This window comes from Monodon monoceros, unplaced genomic scaffold (assembly GCF_005190385.1).
Source record: "Monodon monoceros isolate NGI ecotype Baffin Bay Population unplaced genomic scaffold, NGI_Narwhal_1 Super_Scaffold_11, whole genome shotgun sequence".
Lineage (NCBI taxonomy): Eukaryota > Metazoa > Chordata > Mammalia > Artiodactyla > Monodontidae > Monodon > Monodon monoceros.
This window is the reverse complement of record NW_021703767.1, coordinates 80,980,228-80,998,488: the sequence shown is the minus strand read 5'-3', so window position 1 is coordinate 80,998,488 and position 18,261 is coordinate 80,980,228. Positions and strand designations below refer to the sequence as shown.

Sequence of the window (18,261 nt, the reverse complement as noted above, 5' to 3'; positions counted from 1 at the left end):
GTGACAAGCTCCCAATTCCTTGCCAAGGGGCCCAGCATCCAAATCCATGGTCCAGAGGAACAGGCGTTCTCAGCTCAGTTACAGAGCAGCCCGTGTTCCCCATACACGCATGCCTGTTTCTTCAAAAATCTTGACTAACGGCTGAGGAAGAGACTAGAGCATCACCTCTGCACCATGTCCCTTAGTTTCCTACCCAAGATACCAGAGTCACCTGAGATACTAACCAGGATTCCTCTGGATGAGTGACTTGTTCCCACACCCATGGCCAGAAGGGAGAAATAGTCTATGGGTTAGAATAGAAAACATCTTGTTAGTAGACAGTGAGGAATTTCAACCTAAGTGTATGTTTACTCCTTTTTGTCTTTAATGCAGGGGTTTTCACTAACGTGAATTCAGCAAAATATTGGTCTCACAAGATGCTCTGGGGTATGGGGATTCTGTGGTCAACTAAATTTGGGAGACTAAATAATTTATCCTGCTTTTGCATGGTCTCAATAGGTTAGAATCTACATATACTAAAGGCTCTACATTATCATACAGAAAAGAAATAGATTTAACTTTGAATTTTCCCATGACTGAGCTCCCCTGTCTTCCTGTGCCTCTCCTTTTAACATCCCGTGGAATGCACTTTAACCAACGCTAACTGCTTGAAGAAGACAACCTGATAGTGACTCCCATAGGCGCTCATCAAACCTCATGATGATCCTGATAGCTGTTCTACTTTCCCTTCTCCAGAAGGTCCAAATCTATCTCCTTTGGGTACAATCTCATACTTTAATTTTTTTCTCCCCAAAAGGGACTGGGCCTTCCCTCTTTATTTCTATGTTATATCTACTTATTAATTGGACTCTGATTCTGCTTTATGTTCTCTTTGACCTTCTGAGTGCCTTTTCTTTCTGGATCATTTGTTTTAGGATGTCTAAGAACCCTTCATCAATGCAAAGACACTGACCTCTTAGGTTTCCTCAAGCCTATTCATTCTCTCCTTCGGTAGGAGACCAGTTTACATTTGCAACACCAATAATTTGTGACCATGGTGGAGCAAAAAAAACAAAAAAAGTAATTGGCCCCCATCATATCCCTAAGTTTATATTTCCTGGGCATCAGTGTGACAACTTGGAGGCCTACAGATCTTATGAGGCTTGGAAAGGTGTTTGACTTGCACAGTGGTTTTTAAAATTGGAAGATATTTTACATAAACACCTGGAGCCCAGCTTCTCTTGAGAAATCACATCTGTTAACACTGGGTTGCTTTCCAACCTGGCAACAATTGACCAGAGTTGAGTACTGGCTGCTGCCATTACACAGGGTACATGCTCTCCACTTTGCCAGAGTTACCACCACTCCTTAAAGCTTTATATCCTCCCACTTCCCTCATTTACATTAACTGCCTGTCTCTGCTGACATTTGGATTTGTGACCCCTCATATAGACCTCTGTAGTTTCCTCCTGGGAATCTTCCTAAAAGCTGCCTCAAAAGTGTCTCTCCCACTTCCTTCCCAATCTGATCCTTTCCATCTGTGCTCTGGTACCTTTGGTTATGAGTCCTAATATGTGTCTGGTTTGAAGATCTGACCAGCTGCAGGACAGTAAGAGTTGAAGCTGTTGGTATTTGTAAAGATCATGTGCACAGAAATGAAATATCAACCCAAGCCCACCTTTTCGGGGGAAATTTTTTTTCAGTTGTTCTATGTTTATAAATCAGGTATAACCTGGTAAGTTATCAACTATTCAGCAATCGTGGAACACCAAGTAATGAACTTGTCCTTTAACTACTGCAGAAGTAGCTTAAGTTCATGTTTAGCCTGCCCCTGAATTTCCCACTTTGCACACATGGATGGTTATTATGAATGTTAACATTATACTATTAAGTCTTGATAATTAAGGGACAAGTTATCCAGTCCCTAAATCTCTTCTTCTTTTCTAATCCATTGACTTACTGTTGGTCATTTAATTTTTCTGTAGTACACTCATCTCCAGCTGGGTGGGGAACACGATTATAAGTACAAATCATGAACCAGGCCATCAGCTCAAGCTGGAGGGCATCCTGTTGTATTATCCTCACCCCCAACCCTGCACGTGTTTGCAGAAACCCTGATTATAAGCAGCCTCCATCCCTCTCCCTACCCAAGTTCAGGGACGAGGTGCGACAGAAGACAATAAGGGAGAACCTGATTAACTAGAATGCTCTGTGTTGACGGCTCCAATAAAAGTTTCACTGAAACTAACAGTTTGGGGTTTTAATTTATCCATGACATTCCTACCACCTCTTGCCCTATGGTAACCCAAAGCTGGAGATTACAGACACACTTTCAGCTCATTGAGTTCAAAGGCAAGGTAGGGTACTTGGCTTGATTGGCACTTTGGAATGCTCTCCAAAACGGTCCACTTTCAAGATTAAAGGGACTCTTCGTTCAACAGAATAGAAAACATCTTGTTAGTAGACAGTGAGGAATTTCAACCTAAGTGTAGGTTCAATAAACATGAATATTCAGCAATTATGTTAAGTCCCTGATACTTTGGCAACTTGAGGCTATAAGAACACTCTTGGAACGAGGAGAGCCCCTCATTCATTGAAGAGCATTAGAAGATCGGGAAAAGGCTTTCTTAGTAAAATGTGAAGTGGTAAGGCAAAAAAAACAAAAAACAAAAAACAAATAAAACCCCACCACCACCACTCCTACAATCTTCAAAGTAGAGATCTGTAATCTTCAAAGTAGAGCTCTGAAGACCTCTCTCAGAGTGATGTTTGTAGAAGGGATGCTTATACTGGGAAGGGGGTTAAAACCTAAAATCCAGTCCAAAGCTAAGATTCTATATGTTGTTATTATAGGTAAGAATCACAGCACTATGCATTTAAATGAGAGATTCTGCCGTGGACTCATATATATATACTGCTGCATGTTCTCCTGACAAATTCCTGTATAACAAATAGCATCATGCCAGCACCTGAAACATTTCAAATCCATTGATTTACCTACTCTAATTCTCAGAAGCATCTTGTGAGATCATTGTAATTTCCATTTACACGCCAGCAAATTAAGAATCAGAGAAGTGACTAAGTCGTGAGGGATTAGCATCTACATTTCACATAAGGGTGACACAGCCTGAGATATGGAGTTGCAAAGCCATTTGCTCAGGGTTTCTTGAGAGATAATTCACTTATTTCACTAAAGAGAGTTACTGAGTTTCCTAATAAGTATAGCAAGAAGATGAATTCAGAACTTCCTTTGGCCAAATAATGAATACAGTAGAATTTTCTTTAGCGATGTTGATTTAAATGAGGAATTAATCACTTGAATCTTTCTTGAGAGTATCTATTACTCTTCCAAACTCCTTTTAATAAAACATGTGCAAGTATGAAGAGTTTAAGGAAAATATATTGGAATGAATATGCTAATCACATCAGCTCTAAATATAAAGATGGACTCTGTATCACAGAAATGCCCCTATACAAAAGGACAGTAATTCTCCAACGTTTTAATTAGTAAAGTACAATAGAGGGTGAATAAGATCTGATATTCTTTTCTCTGGAGCTAAAAACAAACAAACGAAAAAACACATTCTGCTAAGTTTAAAAGCCACCTAAGTCAACTTCTGCATGAGAGAATCTGAAATTGTGGGGGCAGAAAAGAGAGAATGACTTACGGACTTCTTTTTCAAAATGGATTTCTACTTCCACAAGCAAACAGCATGCATCAGGGTTCAGAGTTTGTACGAAAGTTGGTTGGTTTCCATAGATTTTCTGGCCCTGATATGTACTAACTCCCCCAGGTTAGCAGAGCTGGTTCCCCTTATTTCTATCCTCCTCTTTCCGTTTCCCCCTGGGGTTACCTCTCCTCCTCTCTCCCTGGGTCTCTGTCTGATTTAACAGCCCTCACTATCTTAACCCTTCAGCAAGGCTCAGTATATAAAGGTCCCCGTGTTTCAGGAACCCTGACATTTTGGCTCTGGAAATACTTGGAAGAATAATTTATTCCTTCATTGATATTTTCAACTTTGATATTTTCAAAAAGCATTTGCTGACTCCCTACCTCACCATCTATCCGCTCACCTACAGGATAAAGTGCAAACTCCTGTGCAGAGCACCGAGACCCTGCTGTAGCTGCCTTCCACCTCACCTCAGAGCCACTCTCCTTTCCTCTTGTGTTCCCATCTTCTCACACTTCTGCCCTTGGCCCAGCCTGCTTCCCTCCTCCTAGCACACACCCAGTTCCTGTCCTCGTGAATTCCCATTCTCTCTCAAGCTCACGCTCAAACGCAACCTTCTTTCTGTAGTCTCATCCCACTTTCTCAGTTAGGTGCTCCCATTCATTATTCATGTCCCCTTGTTAACACAAAGCTCACCATATTATATGGTTTTTCCATCCTTTGTGAGGGTTTGAGGGAGGGTTGGTATTGGGAACTAAGTTGTGTTCCCCAAGAAGATCTGTTGAAGTCCTAACCCCCAGTGCCTCAGCATGTGACCTTATTTGGAAATAGGGTCTTTGCGGATGTCATCAAGTTAAGAGGAGGCCATACTGGATTAGAGTGGGCCAAATCCAATGACTGATGCCCTTATAAGAGGAGGGAAATTTGGACAGAGAGACACAGAAACACAGAGGGAGAAAGCCATGTGAAGACAGAGGCAGAGACTGGAGTGATGCAGCTACAAGTCCAGGAATGCCAAGAATTGCTGGCAACCACCAGAAGCAAGCGAACAGGCATGGAACAGATTCTCCCTCAGAGCCTGGGAAGGAACCAACCCTGCCGACATCTTGATTTCAGACTTCTAGCCTCCAGAACTGTGAGAGAGAAATTTCTGTTGTTTTACGCTACCCAGTTAGTGGTAATTTGTCACGGCAACCTTAGGAAACGAATACAGTTGCTAAGAGCCTCTATATATGCTCATCTTCCCAAGTAGGCCCAAGGACTTCGGCAAGTAGGGCCTGTGGTCATCCATCTTTCCTCTTGGCCCCAGCATCATGCTAACAGAATAGATGCTCAATACGTTCTGGCTGAATGAGGGCATGTGCTAGCACCACCCTTCTGGTTTTAAGTCAGTGGATCCCCAAAGGGTTCAGACCCTGCTCTGAGTGAGCAAGCTTGTGAACGAGGTAGAGAGAGTTTGGTGCCAAAATGATGACTTATAGAAGAGGAAAAATCAAAGTAGGAAAAAATGTGTCAAAAACCTTGTAGATGGGCTTCCCTGGTGGCGCAGTGATTGAGAGTCCGCCTGCCGATGCAGGGGACGCGGGTTCGTGCCCCGGTCCGGGAAGATCCCACATGCCGCGGAGCGGCTGGGCCTGTGAGCCATGGCCGCTGGGCCTGCGCGTCCGGAGCCTGTGCTCCGCAACGGGAGAGGCCACAACAGTGAGAGGCCCGCGTACTGCAAAAAAACAAAAACAAAAACAAAAACAAAAAACCTTGTAGATGGATTCTAAGAAAAAGCAGAGGCCAGGGCTGGGGGTGGGCAGGGAGGGACTCTTCAGAATATTTTAGAGTGCATTTTGAAACAAGTGCTAGGTGATGATGAGGTCCCAGAGATGTCATCCTAGACTGAGAAATTAAGGGCACTTGGGGGGAAGGTGGGAATAATGGAGCAAGCAAACAGTAAGACTGGCCCTGTGTTTGGGAAGGAGAACTTTATAAAGGGCCCTGAAGGCAAAGCAGGTGCATTTAAATTCTATAAAATGGGACGTGGGTTGTGGCAGCAGATTCTCGTGGGGCAGAAACGGGACAAAAGCCACAAGCAGCTCCAGGTAGGGTGGGCCTGAGAGGGAAGCGCATCAGGATGGGCCAGGGGGCTGCTGAGGACTTGCCGAGGAGCAGTCATCTTGGGGCCCAAGTGGGAACTGAGGAATAAAGCGGGTGAGAGGTCTCTCGGGGACCCCTGGTCATTGGTGGGGTGGGAAGCAGGGGCTCCCATTTGGTAGCACAATGACTCACTCCTGGGCTCAGAGGAGATGATGTGTTTGTCAGCCCAGATGAATGAGGCTGTCTTCTGTTTTTAGCAATCTTTGCAAGACATTCCACAATACTTCTCTCAATAACTCATTTTAGCCTTTAATATGTCTCCAAGCCAGGAGATTCTTCCTCCCATTCCAAACGGCAATTCCTCACTTTAGGAGTACATTCTTCCCCTCGCATTCTTTCCTGAGCTGAGAGGAAGAGTAAGGAGGTGTGGTCACTATTTCCTGTTGTCAATCCTTCACACCCTTGAGGCCCATTCCCAACACATTCTCTGCTTCTCCTCTCCAGGAAAAATGATTTTTTAAAAAATTTTTCTCATGGGCCTTGTTAATTGTCTCTGCAGCTCTTCTCTTGTCTCTTTCCTGAGTGCGTCTTTGGTCATGGGGCACCAAACTGGGCATTCACGGAGGCAGGAAGTGTAGTGGGACGAGTGGAAGCTGTGGAGTCAGGCAGACTAGGTTTGAATAGCCACTCCCCTAATTAGTTGTACGTTCTTGAGCAAGTTGTATAATCTCTCTGAGCCTCAATATTCTCATCTGTAAAATGGAGCAATAATATTTATGTGCTCCTTGGAGAGTTGTACCAGTTAAAAATAATACACATAAAACTCTTGAAAGCATTCAATAAATGATGGCTCCTATTGTTAGTATGAGTTGGAGCAATGCTGATCATACTGGGCTTATCACCTTCGTGAGCACTTCAATATAGCCTGATAGTCATGCATGCTTAAAAAACTACACCACTGCACAGCCCAGATGGCAATTCTTGCTACCTCTGATGGTCACATAAAACACAAACTGGTCTTTTTCAGATATAGCAAAACTATGTACAGGACCAGGAACTGTGCTAAGAGAATTATATCTTTTTATTTACTCTCCACAAAAGTAGAACTGCATAACATATCAAGTAGTTATTTCATTTGCAAAGGGACTTGAGTAATACCATCTTTAAAACTCTCAAATTAACTGAACAAAATCACTGGAATTTTTTTAATTGGAAAAGACAATAAAACTCCCACTGCAGATAAACTCACTCCAATCAGCTCCTTTATATCATTTGTCTTTTATAACCTGTAAGTGCTACTGGGTTAATAATGTTTTAACCCAGTGTATACCATGTGATCTTAAGTAAATAAAATTGTGCAGCAAAGTGCTGAAGGAAAATACATTAGAATGCTAATAACGTTTATTTTTTGGGGGGGGGTACAATAGGATTTATTTTTCTACAACAAGCCTTTATTTGAATAAGGAAAATTTGTTTAAAAAATAGTACATAAAACTTTATGAGGACATATTATCATAATTATTTTAAAATACGTATATCAAGTAAACTGCTGGAATGCACAAAAATGGCAATATTATGTTTTTGAGTGATGGGAATATGAGTGATTGGTTTTTCCTTTAACTTTTCTGAACTTTACAAATTATTTATAATGATTTTGAAATATACTATGATATCATACTACATGATATATTATTAAATTATATAATGATACCTGTACTGTTATTTCACTGAAGATACTCTGTCAAGATAAATGAAAAAAGTGCCATGTTTTTTTCATGACTCCTACCCTATGACCAATAGATATTTACCTGTCCCTCTTAGAGAATTTCCAAATCTCATAGTTTTAAGGGCTTTTCTGAGTCATTTAACATGACTATTATCTATGTGGGTACTGTCTTTGTAATAATAAGAATGTTAATAATAATAATAGCTGGCATTGACGTGCCGAACCTCTGTAACAAGCATTTTAAATGCACTGTTTCATTGGATCTTCAAAATAATTCTACGAGGTAAGGCACTTGTGGTAGGCGGAATGATATCCTGAAGATGTCCATGTTCTAACCCCTGGAACCTGTGACTATGAATATGTTATGTTACGTGGCAAAGGGCAATTGAGGTTGCAGTTGGAATTTAAACTGGCAGTCAGCTGACCTTGAGGGGTGAGATTATCCTGGGTTATCCGAGTGAATCCAATGTAATCACAAGAATCCTTTAAGGGGAAGAGGGATGCAATGTGAGAAAGACTTAACTGGCCATTGCTGGCTTTAAAGATGAAGGTGGCTACAAGCCAAGGAACGTGGTCAGTCTCTAGATGCAGGAAAAGGCAAGGCAATTTATTCTCCCCTAGAGCCTCCAGAAAAGAATGCTACCCTGATGTGACCTTGATTTTAGCCCAGTGAGACCTATTTCAGACTTCTGCCCTCCAAAACTGTGATGTAATAAACGTGTGTTGTTTTAAACCGCTAGTTTGCAGTGATCTGTTACAGCAGTCATAGAAAACTAATATAGTATTATATTCCAATTTTACAGGTGAGCAGACTGGAGTTTAGAAGAGTAGCTTGGTCAAGATCACATACAAGTGGTTAGTGCAACTCCAGAATTTGAATCCAGGTTGTCTAATGACAGAACCTATCCTCCTGGGCACTTGGCTCCACTGGAGCTCCAAAATGATTGTCCAGCGCCTGCTTGGGCATAACATGTGAAAACTCACCACACCTGTTCCCCTACCCATTAGCCCCCTGCACTTGAGGATGGCCTTAACTGGTAGAATTGATGTCCCTTATATGGGGCTCAAATTGGTCTACCCAGTCACTTTTCCCATTGATTTTTCACTCAAAATAACCTAATTCCTCCTTTATGAGAAGCACTTTTAAAATATTTGAGGCCAATAATCACTTCTCCCCAAGTCCTCTCTTCTTTGGGTGAAACAATCCCCAATTTAGCCCTTCCTTATAAGACATGGTTTCAGATTCCAGCACTTTCCTGACCTCTCCCTTCTGAAAAGCATTCAGACTGCCAACACCCATTTGAGGACCTAGCCAGTTCCTACCTTACTGTCAATTTGTATACTTTGATTTTCTTCCATGAGGTTATCATGCTGACCTTAACCCTTCTGAACTTCATCATATACTATATCTTGAGCTCTTTGATGGAAATATTTCTAGAGAGCAATCAATAAATAAATACTGATAACTTTTGGAATATCTGGCCTAAAGACTTGAAAACAAAGCTGGCTTTCAAGTTCCTTCTGATATCATCGCAAACTGATTCCACTCTTCGTTGACATGAATCATACCTGGCAGGATATGTTCCAGCCTGGCGGGGGCTAGAAGAAAAGGCCTGTTAAGCTACAGTAAGGAACTGTTCTGGCAAACAAGCAACTTTGTAAGGAGCCTTGAGATATCATAGGCCGCTCATGTGTACCAGTCTGAGAAGTTGTGCTGTCTGTTCCGACATGGACTGGGGAGCCAGGGGGAAAATGAAGGAAATGTTAAGAGTTCATGTGACTTCATATCATTTAAAATACTGTGAATCTTTAGAGTGGAGACCTGCACACAAAGATTAACAACAGCCTCCTAAAATCTCTGACCATCCACAGCTTTAAATGATCTATGTTGCTGTTCCCTCGTTCCTGCAAATAATCAAGGGCTGACTGTAAACAAATAAGACAGCCAAAAAAGCCCCGGTCTTCAGCAGTTGCGTAATGATGAACGCCTGGTGAAAAAAACACGAACTCATATTTCATTCATTTCACTAGCTGCGTCTCTCTCTAGGAGGGATGGGGGATAAAACATTTTTGTGGGCTCGTAGAGAAACATTCGACTAATTAAGTAAGTGGTTCTGTCAGACCTGACTTGAAGACTTGAAGGTACTTGAACACAAAGCATAAGGTTTGCATTTCCTTTATAAATACATACGGGAGTAAGAATAAAAACAGAAAATGCCATAATCAACTTCACTTGGGGCTTTTCTGAATCCTACATGTTTGAAAAAACAGTTTGATATACTGAAGCAAGCAGGTGCAGACAGTCTGGAGTTCTGAGTCCTACCTAGGGCAGGTCTTTCTTGGGCTGCTGAGTATTAGATAAGAAGAAGCAAACCCAATTCAGGCACAGAATGAAGATTTTAACCCTGACGTATCTGCTGCTGCTGTACATTTATGCTCTGGGAAAGTCAAAAATCTGGGCCGTAACACTGGGCTCCCTCACAGGGCTCCTGGAAAGAATAGCTTAGAATGGTCTCGTTTTTAGATACAAAAAGAACATCTTAAGTAAATGGTGATACGGTTTGTGCTTGTGATTGCAGAGCGTGCTACAGGTATTCAAGAGAGGAGGCCTTTTTGCTTCCGGAATTGTATGGCTTGAGCTCTGCTGGCTTCTACTTTGCCTCCCACAGAACATCTCTGTGTCCATCTAAAGTGGGAGAAGAGATGCTCGGAGGGTGAGGGGAGAGCGAGCATCAGCGAAGAAAGGGGAATCACACCTCCAGTGTCTGACTGCCCTGGGCCACCCGCCTACCCACCAACTGTGCACTCCATGGCCCCAGCTGGTAAGCCCAGATTTTCCATGCAGCGCATGGCACCTGTCCTGCAACTCCCTCTTACTCACTCCCACCCTGTTCCTCCAGTTATAATGTCAACAGGGGTCTGTGACCCCTACCTCGATCCTGCCTCTTGCCTGAAACTGGCATTTGGACTTAAACTCCCTGGTCTTCAGACCCCGAATCTCTGCCTCTTGGACACCCATGGAGCCAATGAAGGGAATTTTTTCTACAGCTCCAGTCTGTAGAATCCAATCCAATCCTGGCTAATTGGTGCCATCTTCCCTCCCCCTAAGAGGATCTGGACAGATTCAATGTATCACAGCTGGAGTCTCCTCCAACTTTTAGCTGTCCTCCAACTTTTCAGGTCAAGGGCCATGTCAATGAAGCAAAGACTCTAACTGAATCCCACTTGCCACTCTACCAGAAAAGCCTTTTATTGTCAATGCCTTACTGGCAAATTTAAGGCAATGCTTTCCTCATGCCTGTCATTCAATAATATGCAACAACGACTAAGAACCTACTATGTGCCATGCACTTACACATTATCTCATTAAATACTTACAGCAACCGTGTAAGATTCAGGGGAGGAAGCAAAGGATTAAAGAGATTAAGTAACTTGCCCAAGGTCACACAGCTAGTAAGTGGCAGGGCCAAGTTCTGATGCCAACTTAGACTATACCCTGCTGCCTCATTCTATAAATACCTATTAAGGGCTTAGTTATTTGCAAGATGTATTGCCAGCCTCTTCAGGACTCAGGCTTCATTAGGGCTTCTGGGGAACCCCTCATCAGCTACTCCACGGGCCTGGCTCCAAGAAAGTGAACACTCCACAGCCCGCTCATTACTCAAGGGCTTTTGGGAAAGGTGGTCAGCTTCTGGTAGGAATGAAGCTCTGTTTTCGGTCCCTTTCAAGGACCTAACAGGAAATATCTTGCTTCAGCCTAAACTGCTGAGGGACATATTCAAGTGGATGGCACTCAGCAGGTTTGGAATGCCACATTCCTCAAGTGCTCTGAGTTTCTGAGCAACAGTGAAAAAATTCCATAGTTAGACTTCTCTTTCTGGATACTCACTGACAGTGGCATCGGAATTAGGTAGCTTATATGTATCTGTCCCATACATACAAAACGCTTCACAGAGAGTGAGGCCAGAAACTTTGTAGGGGACTGGTTCTTGGATACCTGGAAGACACTGCTGGCTCCTCTGCTAATTCTGACTACCGCCTGTTTGAGGGACTGATAATCCGTCCCCCTCCTCCCCTTAACGGAAACCCTCTTTCCTCCATTCTTTTACCTTTATTGCCAACTCCCCACTCTGTGAGCCCTGGCAAATGTGTCTTCATTTTTTGATCTCCTCTCTCCTTGATCAGACCAGTTCATAGCTGTGAGATCTGTATAGCCGTATGGGAACCCACACTGAGAAGGGCCCTGTGGTTGGTTTAATGCTCTGCTGTCACTGACTTGAAATTCTTAATGGTTTTTGAGCAAGGTGCCCCACACTTCACTTTGCACTGGGCCACGCAAGTCATGTAGTCAGTCGTGCTCCTTGCTGTGGACACTGAGATAGGGAGAAGAGTCCCACCGCACAAGGTAAGAGTGGTGGGATAGCTGCGGTCCCTCTCTGGAACTCAGCAGGCACTTCCACATGGAGACCATCCATGAAAGTGGATCCAACTGATAATAGCTCCACCTTCCTCAGCCTCAATTTCTTCATCTCTAAAATGGGGACAGTAGCATTTACTTGCATGTCATTGCAAGCACTGGGTGGGATCATGTATCAAGTACCCACCAGAATGTTTAATATACAATTGGTGTTTGCTTGATGCAATCCATGGAAGATAGCAAGTGCAGAAAACAGAGTTTGAACTCTAGAATTAGAAGCTAGCTTAAATCAGATCAGCCCCACTGCTTAAAAAGATGTATGACCTCGGCTGGGTGACTTGGCTTCTCCCAGCCTCAGTTCCGTTATCTGTAAAATGGGAATGTTAGTATTTACCTTGTAGGGCAGTTTGGGGATTCAAATATTCTAATGTATTTAAAATAACTAGTTTATCACCTGGCATGTAGTAGGAGCTCAAAAAATAACAGTTCTTAGTTTGGTTCCCTTACAACACAATTTCTGCACTCTAAACAATTCATTTACAAGTGATGTTAGGATACGACCATTAATAAGTGTCTTATACTATACAGCTTCCTGTATACTCTATGACCTACAACATGTAGCCTCTTTTATGTGAAAACCATTTTGTAAAAAATATTTGAGGCTTATTTTTTCTTTGCTAGACTATGAATTCCTTGAAGGCAGGAACCATGTCTTAATTACCCTTGTGTCCTAGAATACCTTCTAACACATTATATAATCTCAGGTGAATTAAATCTCTCTTTTGTTTATGCCAACAATGAGATGATAAATTTCATAACATTCCTAAGTTAGCAATTAGTAATTAGCCTGTTAATGATTAGGAAGCAGAAGGAACTCAATATAGCCCTATCCCTGCCACTAAAGGTCTTCTAACACTTGACATCACACCTGGCTCATCACCCAGCATCCTTAGGCCTGGTTCTTACTCCATGAACAAAACGATTCCACAGGGAACACCAGTTGTGTGCAACCAACCGCCTTCCTTGCCAACAAACAACCTATGTCGAGAGGCCACTGGGGGAAGAATTTCCTGAAACCCCAACAGCTGAGTCATAATTTGATGCCTCTTAGGACTCAAAGAGGGCTCAGAACTGTTACTTTTAACAGTTTGAGCGGTCACGGGTCCCTTCAAGAACCTTCTGATAGTTACGGACATTCTCTCCAGAAAAATGTACTCAATATCTTACATACAATTCCAAAGTGTCTTCAGACCTCCTGCAGCCCTTGTACCTAGGTTAAGAATTCTTGTTAGAATAGCCCAGAAAACCGAATGAACAACGCAAAAGATTCAAGTTTCCTGATAAATTCTAGCCCTGACTAGTCACATTTGCTTGTTCAAAACAAAGCAAAACAAAACAGTCACAACTCCCTAGATTTACCCTCAGGGTTATCCCTGAGGGCCTAGTCCCAGGCATTAACAGTAAGGGCATCCAGCCAAGCAGTGACTACTCTTCAGAAAACCTAAGTTTAGCTGAGTAAAACTGAAGCCTTGTTTGATAATATCATTTACATTTCCAAATCCCCGTATCAAGCTTTCTTCCTATCCCTTGTGGCCCTTCCTAAATTTAGCTGCTGGTGTAATGGGGTAACCATGGCAACAACCACCTGCCTATTTAAAACCATCTCCAAAGCTAAATAAGGAATCCTGGAAAAACATGGCTGCTCGCCTGCCTCTCAGTGGACAAACTGTGCATTCCTGGGTATTTTCAACATGAGCAAGCAGGCAGGGTAGAAGCAGCATGGACTCAAAGTTCTTAATAGCAAGTGTTCTGGGACCTTGTGAAACAGGGCCCACCTCTACGCCACTACGTCTTCACTTGTTAGTAGGCACATGGATTTACATGCAAATCCCTGTGTCTGGCATCCTTAGGTGACCACATGACTTTGACCTCAACCAGGTGAAGAGTAAGATACACACCTAACTGCAAAGAGTAGTCTTGTTGATGGAAACTGGGAAGTGGGGAGGAAAAGCAGTCATTCAGATCACAGTGAAACTGTTCATACTTGGGTTGAAATGAAGTTACAACTTTTTTTCTGACAGAGGTATCTTTCTAACTGTACTTAATCATGTGGATAATTGATGATTGCTCTATTTATGTCATATGTTGACCTATTGATTTTTGCAGTATGGAGAAATTCTTCCCTTCTTCTGCTTCCTTGCTCTCTACAAACTGCGGAGGTTTTGCTTCTTTCCACTAAAGGAGACCACACAACAGACCACACTGAATAGCTTGCTCTTGCCCAAGCAGGCTGTTTTCCATCACTCCTTTGGATCTTTTGGTACATTTGGTTCCTTCTCGCTGGGTTGACCTTCTCTTTCTGTCAACCTGGAAAGTAGTTACTTGTTTTCTGTGTCTTGGTTCAGGCATCTCTCTAGTTGGAAGACCCTCCACATCAAATTCCATGCCATTGCTTTATGTCACCTTGATTCATATCGTTTAACACAGATCACTCTGCAATGCTGCTTTCCAGTCTGTCTCCACACCTGCACTGTGAGCCCCCTACACATGTCTATCCAAAACACCCATACAACAGTGCCTGGTACTGTTTTCAAAAGATACATTCATTGAATGAATGAACAGAACCCCCCATGGATTTCACAAACATTTGGCATCTTATCAAGCATGTATGCATGAGTATGCATAATGGTATCTGTGTAAAAAGAGGACCTTAAAAGTCTGGAATGGATGGAAGAGAAGTATTTTTTTAAAGTGATTTTTTTGGTGTATATATTAGAGTGAAAAAGACTGTGAGAAGAGCATCAGTTGATCTGTAGGTTTGTTACTATAATAGGAGTAGGGGCTGAAAATATACATGTTAATAGTGTTCTGTGAACTGACTTGGTGTGTGTGAGAGAAAGTACATTCAAATAAGGTTAGCTCAGCTATTAGACTCCACAGATCACTTTTCCTGAAGTCAAAGTAGCTTCATTATGTTCAGTTTCTGATCCCGAAAAAGACTTTCTGATTCTTGGTTAACCTCCCAGCCATGGGGTCCGGGGAAACGAGGAGGGATGAAAATGATGGAGGTCTGTGGGAGTGCCTGGCTTTAAATGAACGTGTGTGGGTAACACTGGACTGCTGCTTGGTGGGCTAAATAAAGTCAAGTCTCTTAGACTCAAACTGAGCCCAAATTAATACCCCCTCTCCTCCCCACCTGCCTGAAGGTGGGGTGGGATCAAGTGGTCACTCAGATAAGGTCCAACAAAAAGGAAAGAGAAAGAATGCAAATTAACCACCAAGAAGAGGACAAGGAGGAAGGGAGAAAGGTAACTGAGCAATCCCAGGGTGGCCATATGCTACCCGCCGGCAGAATGGTTTGACTTTGAAAATGATCTGGTTTTCTCTTCTGCTTGTGTTTGGACCTCACAGCCTGCCTTCCCAGGTGCGCGGGCTGAGGCTGGGCTCGGGTGGGCTCCCCGCCTCTGCAGGGCCTCCCTCTGCTGCCCTCTGCCGGCAGGGAAGGCGGAGGCGGAGGCGCCGCCCTCTCGGCCCTCTCGGCCCTCTCGGCCCGGGACGCGAGCCGCCACCCCCTCCTCTTTGCAACGAGGGGAAGCTGAGGCCTCTGACCCCTGCCAGCCCCTCACCCGAGCAGTCAAGGGACTGGGGCTGGGAGCAGTTGGTTTTGAGAAAGCGGCGCGCCCCACGAGGGGGATCCAGTTAGTCAAGCGCAGACCCCGACTCCCCAAGGCGGGCGCACCACGCCCTCCCTCCTGGCCCCAGGCCCTCCCTCTGCACACCACCCTCTGCGAGGGGAAAGGCCACCAGACTGCGACAGGTTTCTGACATTGCTTTCTTCTTGGAAATGGAAGCCCTCCTTCCGGCAACGTGGCAGGAAAAGCGCTGGGCAGCCGGGCCGAGAACATTTCGGTGAGAGCAGGTGGAGGCCTGGGACCGGTGGCCGCGCAGGCAGGGCAGGTGGGCAGTGCAGCCCCGGCTACACCCGCTGGGCCCTCTTACCTGCTGTTGAATTTTTCAGGGTGTTTTTCTCTCATCACGTGGAATCTGTGTGCGATGGAAGCATCCTGAAAGGCAAAGGGACAGAAAGCAGATCCCTGGTTAGTGGTCCTGACCCTGCATAATGTGGAAGGAAGGGAAGTGAGCACACTCTCTCACCGAAATCCCCCAGATCTCACAGGGGAGACCAGGGAGGCCCCCACAGAGGCTGGACACCAGGTCCAAGGTTAGGGGCCAGTGCCCCCCATCCTGTTATAGTCTGCAATGTTCACCCTCTACCCGCCCGAGTTCAGGGAGAGCGAAAGGGGACGCGGCTGCCCTTTGGGGGCAGGGAGTGTGTCTGGGTCTGTGAGCAGTGAGAACGCAGAAGCCCACGTGGGGCTGAGTGTGAGTGTTTGGAAATGCCTCACCCTATTCACTCTTTAAAAAAAACACTTTGTATTCTGGAATATTCATAAGAAGCTGCAAAAATAGTACCGAGAGTCCCTGTGTCCCTTTCACCCAGCTCCCCCCAGTGATAACATCTTACATAACTCTCTAAACCAGAAAACTGATGTTGGTAGATGCTGTTATATATTAACTCTTAATCATCCACATCAGTAGACAGAATTGGTAGCATTGGATAACAGGCTTAGCAGATAATTAAAAATATATTTAAACTTCTGACTTCTGCCTCTTGATCACTCCATGGAAACAACTCTCCCCAAGGTCAGTAGGAGTCTCATTATCACATTCTACGGACACTTTGCTGTCCTCCTATTAGCACATTCCTTTGCTGCACTTTGGCCACCTGCTCCTCAGAACTCACAGTTAGGATAGTGCTCATGTCACCATGCTTCCGGGCTCTCCATGCTCGGAGCAGACCTTCACAGCCCTGAGCCCGTTCTGCAGCCTACACTCCATGCCACGGGCCATCTTGAGTTCTCATAGTTTTTAGTAGCTGCTGATGTCTCCACAGTGTATCACTCTAGAACCAAACCTGAATTTCAGTCCTAAAACTGAACTCATCTTTCTTCCTCAAATTTGGTCCTCCGCCCTTGTTAATGGTCTCCTTTTCCAGCAAAAGAATGTGCTACGCTCTGCCTTCGCCGCTCAGGCCTCCCCCCAGCACATCTGGGGGGGGCGCAGGTGGTGGGTTTTAGAAATAAACAGGCTAATTGAACTAGGAATGGTGGGGGGTGGTGGGGGAGGGTGGGAGGAGAGGGGGTGAGAGGGGATGGGAGGGTGTGGGGGAGGGTGTGGGGGAGGGGGTGGGGGAGGGTGGGAGGGGAGGGGGTGGGGGGAGTGGCGACAGAACAAGGGAGCTGATTCAGATTTGTGCAGGGAAAAAAAGATACAGAAACTCATTTACTGGACTGTGTAGCTAAAAGAAAACTCAAATTCCACACAGTGAATTTTCAGCTAGTGCATATTAATTTCTTTTCTTGATATGGAAATCCGACAAAAGAAAATTTCTGAAAAAATAATTTTTTTTTAACATCAGGAGGTGTAGCTCAGTGCAGAAGCTTATTTTGAGCATGTGCTGTGTGTGGGGAGTAAAATACAGGCTAAGGGTGGGGACAGAAAATCCAGAAGCAAGTTGGGGGCAAAGAGGAGCTTTTGTAATATTTGCACTTGGCAGAGAAGTAAACCCAGCTAGCAGGCCCTGTTGAAAGGCGGACAGGGCAAGTCAAGGATGTGGGCTTATTTTATGGTTGGCAAACACTCTTTGCTGAAACAATGTATTGGGAATTTAACATTTAAACTCTAGTTATTGATTTCTTTGTTAGTTTTTTAAGACACATCAAGAGTTGAAGTTTAGGCACCCCTGTGGACAACGGTGGGAGAGATGCAACACCCTGGGGGGGGGGGGAGGCCTCTGTCCTCTGGGCCTATCCAGCCTGCACAGCTTCTCCAGGCAGGAGCACTTCATGCCCCCAGTTCCCTCCTCTGAGCAAGTTTCGTGAACACTCTGAATAAGATTCATGTGACATCTGTCAAATGCTTCTTTAGAATTCAAGAAAACATTCCATCTACTTGTGTTCTTTTGAAGCACTAATTTTCTTCTGTCAGGAAAAAAGAAAGAAGAAAGAAAAGAAGAAAGCAATCACATGTTGCCTGGCACGATCTGTACTTCACTGTCCCCTGCCCCCGACGCTGTTATGACTGGCTCCTGGTTTTTTAATTCCCTGGGGTATGTGCACAGGCCCCTGTCCTCTGTGTAGTTCCGATTATCCTTGTTTTTTTTTTTTTCTTTTTCATAACTAGGTTTTGCAAAGCTTCTTTTCACAAAGAGCAGCCTTTACAATATTACTAGTTAAGCATGTGGTTCCTAATTTGACAATGTAATCCCGTGGTAAATACACAAAGTGGTCAGAGGGAGTTGAGCAGGTCCTTTGCTGTTCGGT

At 44.1% G+C, this 18,261-nt stretch overlaps 1 protein-coding gene across 4 annotated transcripts in view; it reads right to left on the bottom strand.

Moving 5' to 3' along the window:
* Positions 1-18,261, bottom strand: part of DGKG (diacylglycerol kinase gamma) — a 161,357-nt gene that overhangs the window by 65,251 nt on the left and 77,845 nt on the right. For all 4 annotated transcript variants that reach the window (XM_029214535.1, XM_029214536.1, XM_029214537.1 and 1 more), the window contains one exon: positions 15,878-15,942. In XM_029214535.1, the coding sequence (XP_029070368.1) occupies positions 15,878-15,942 (65 nt within the window). The remainder of the gene's footprint in view (positions 1-15,877; positions 15,943-18,261) is intronic.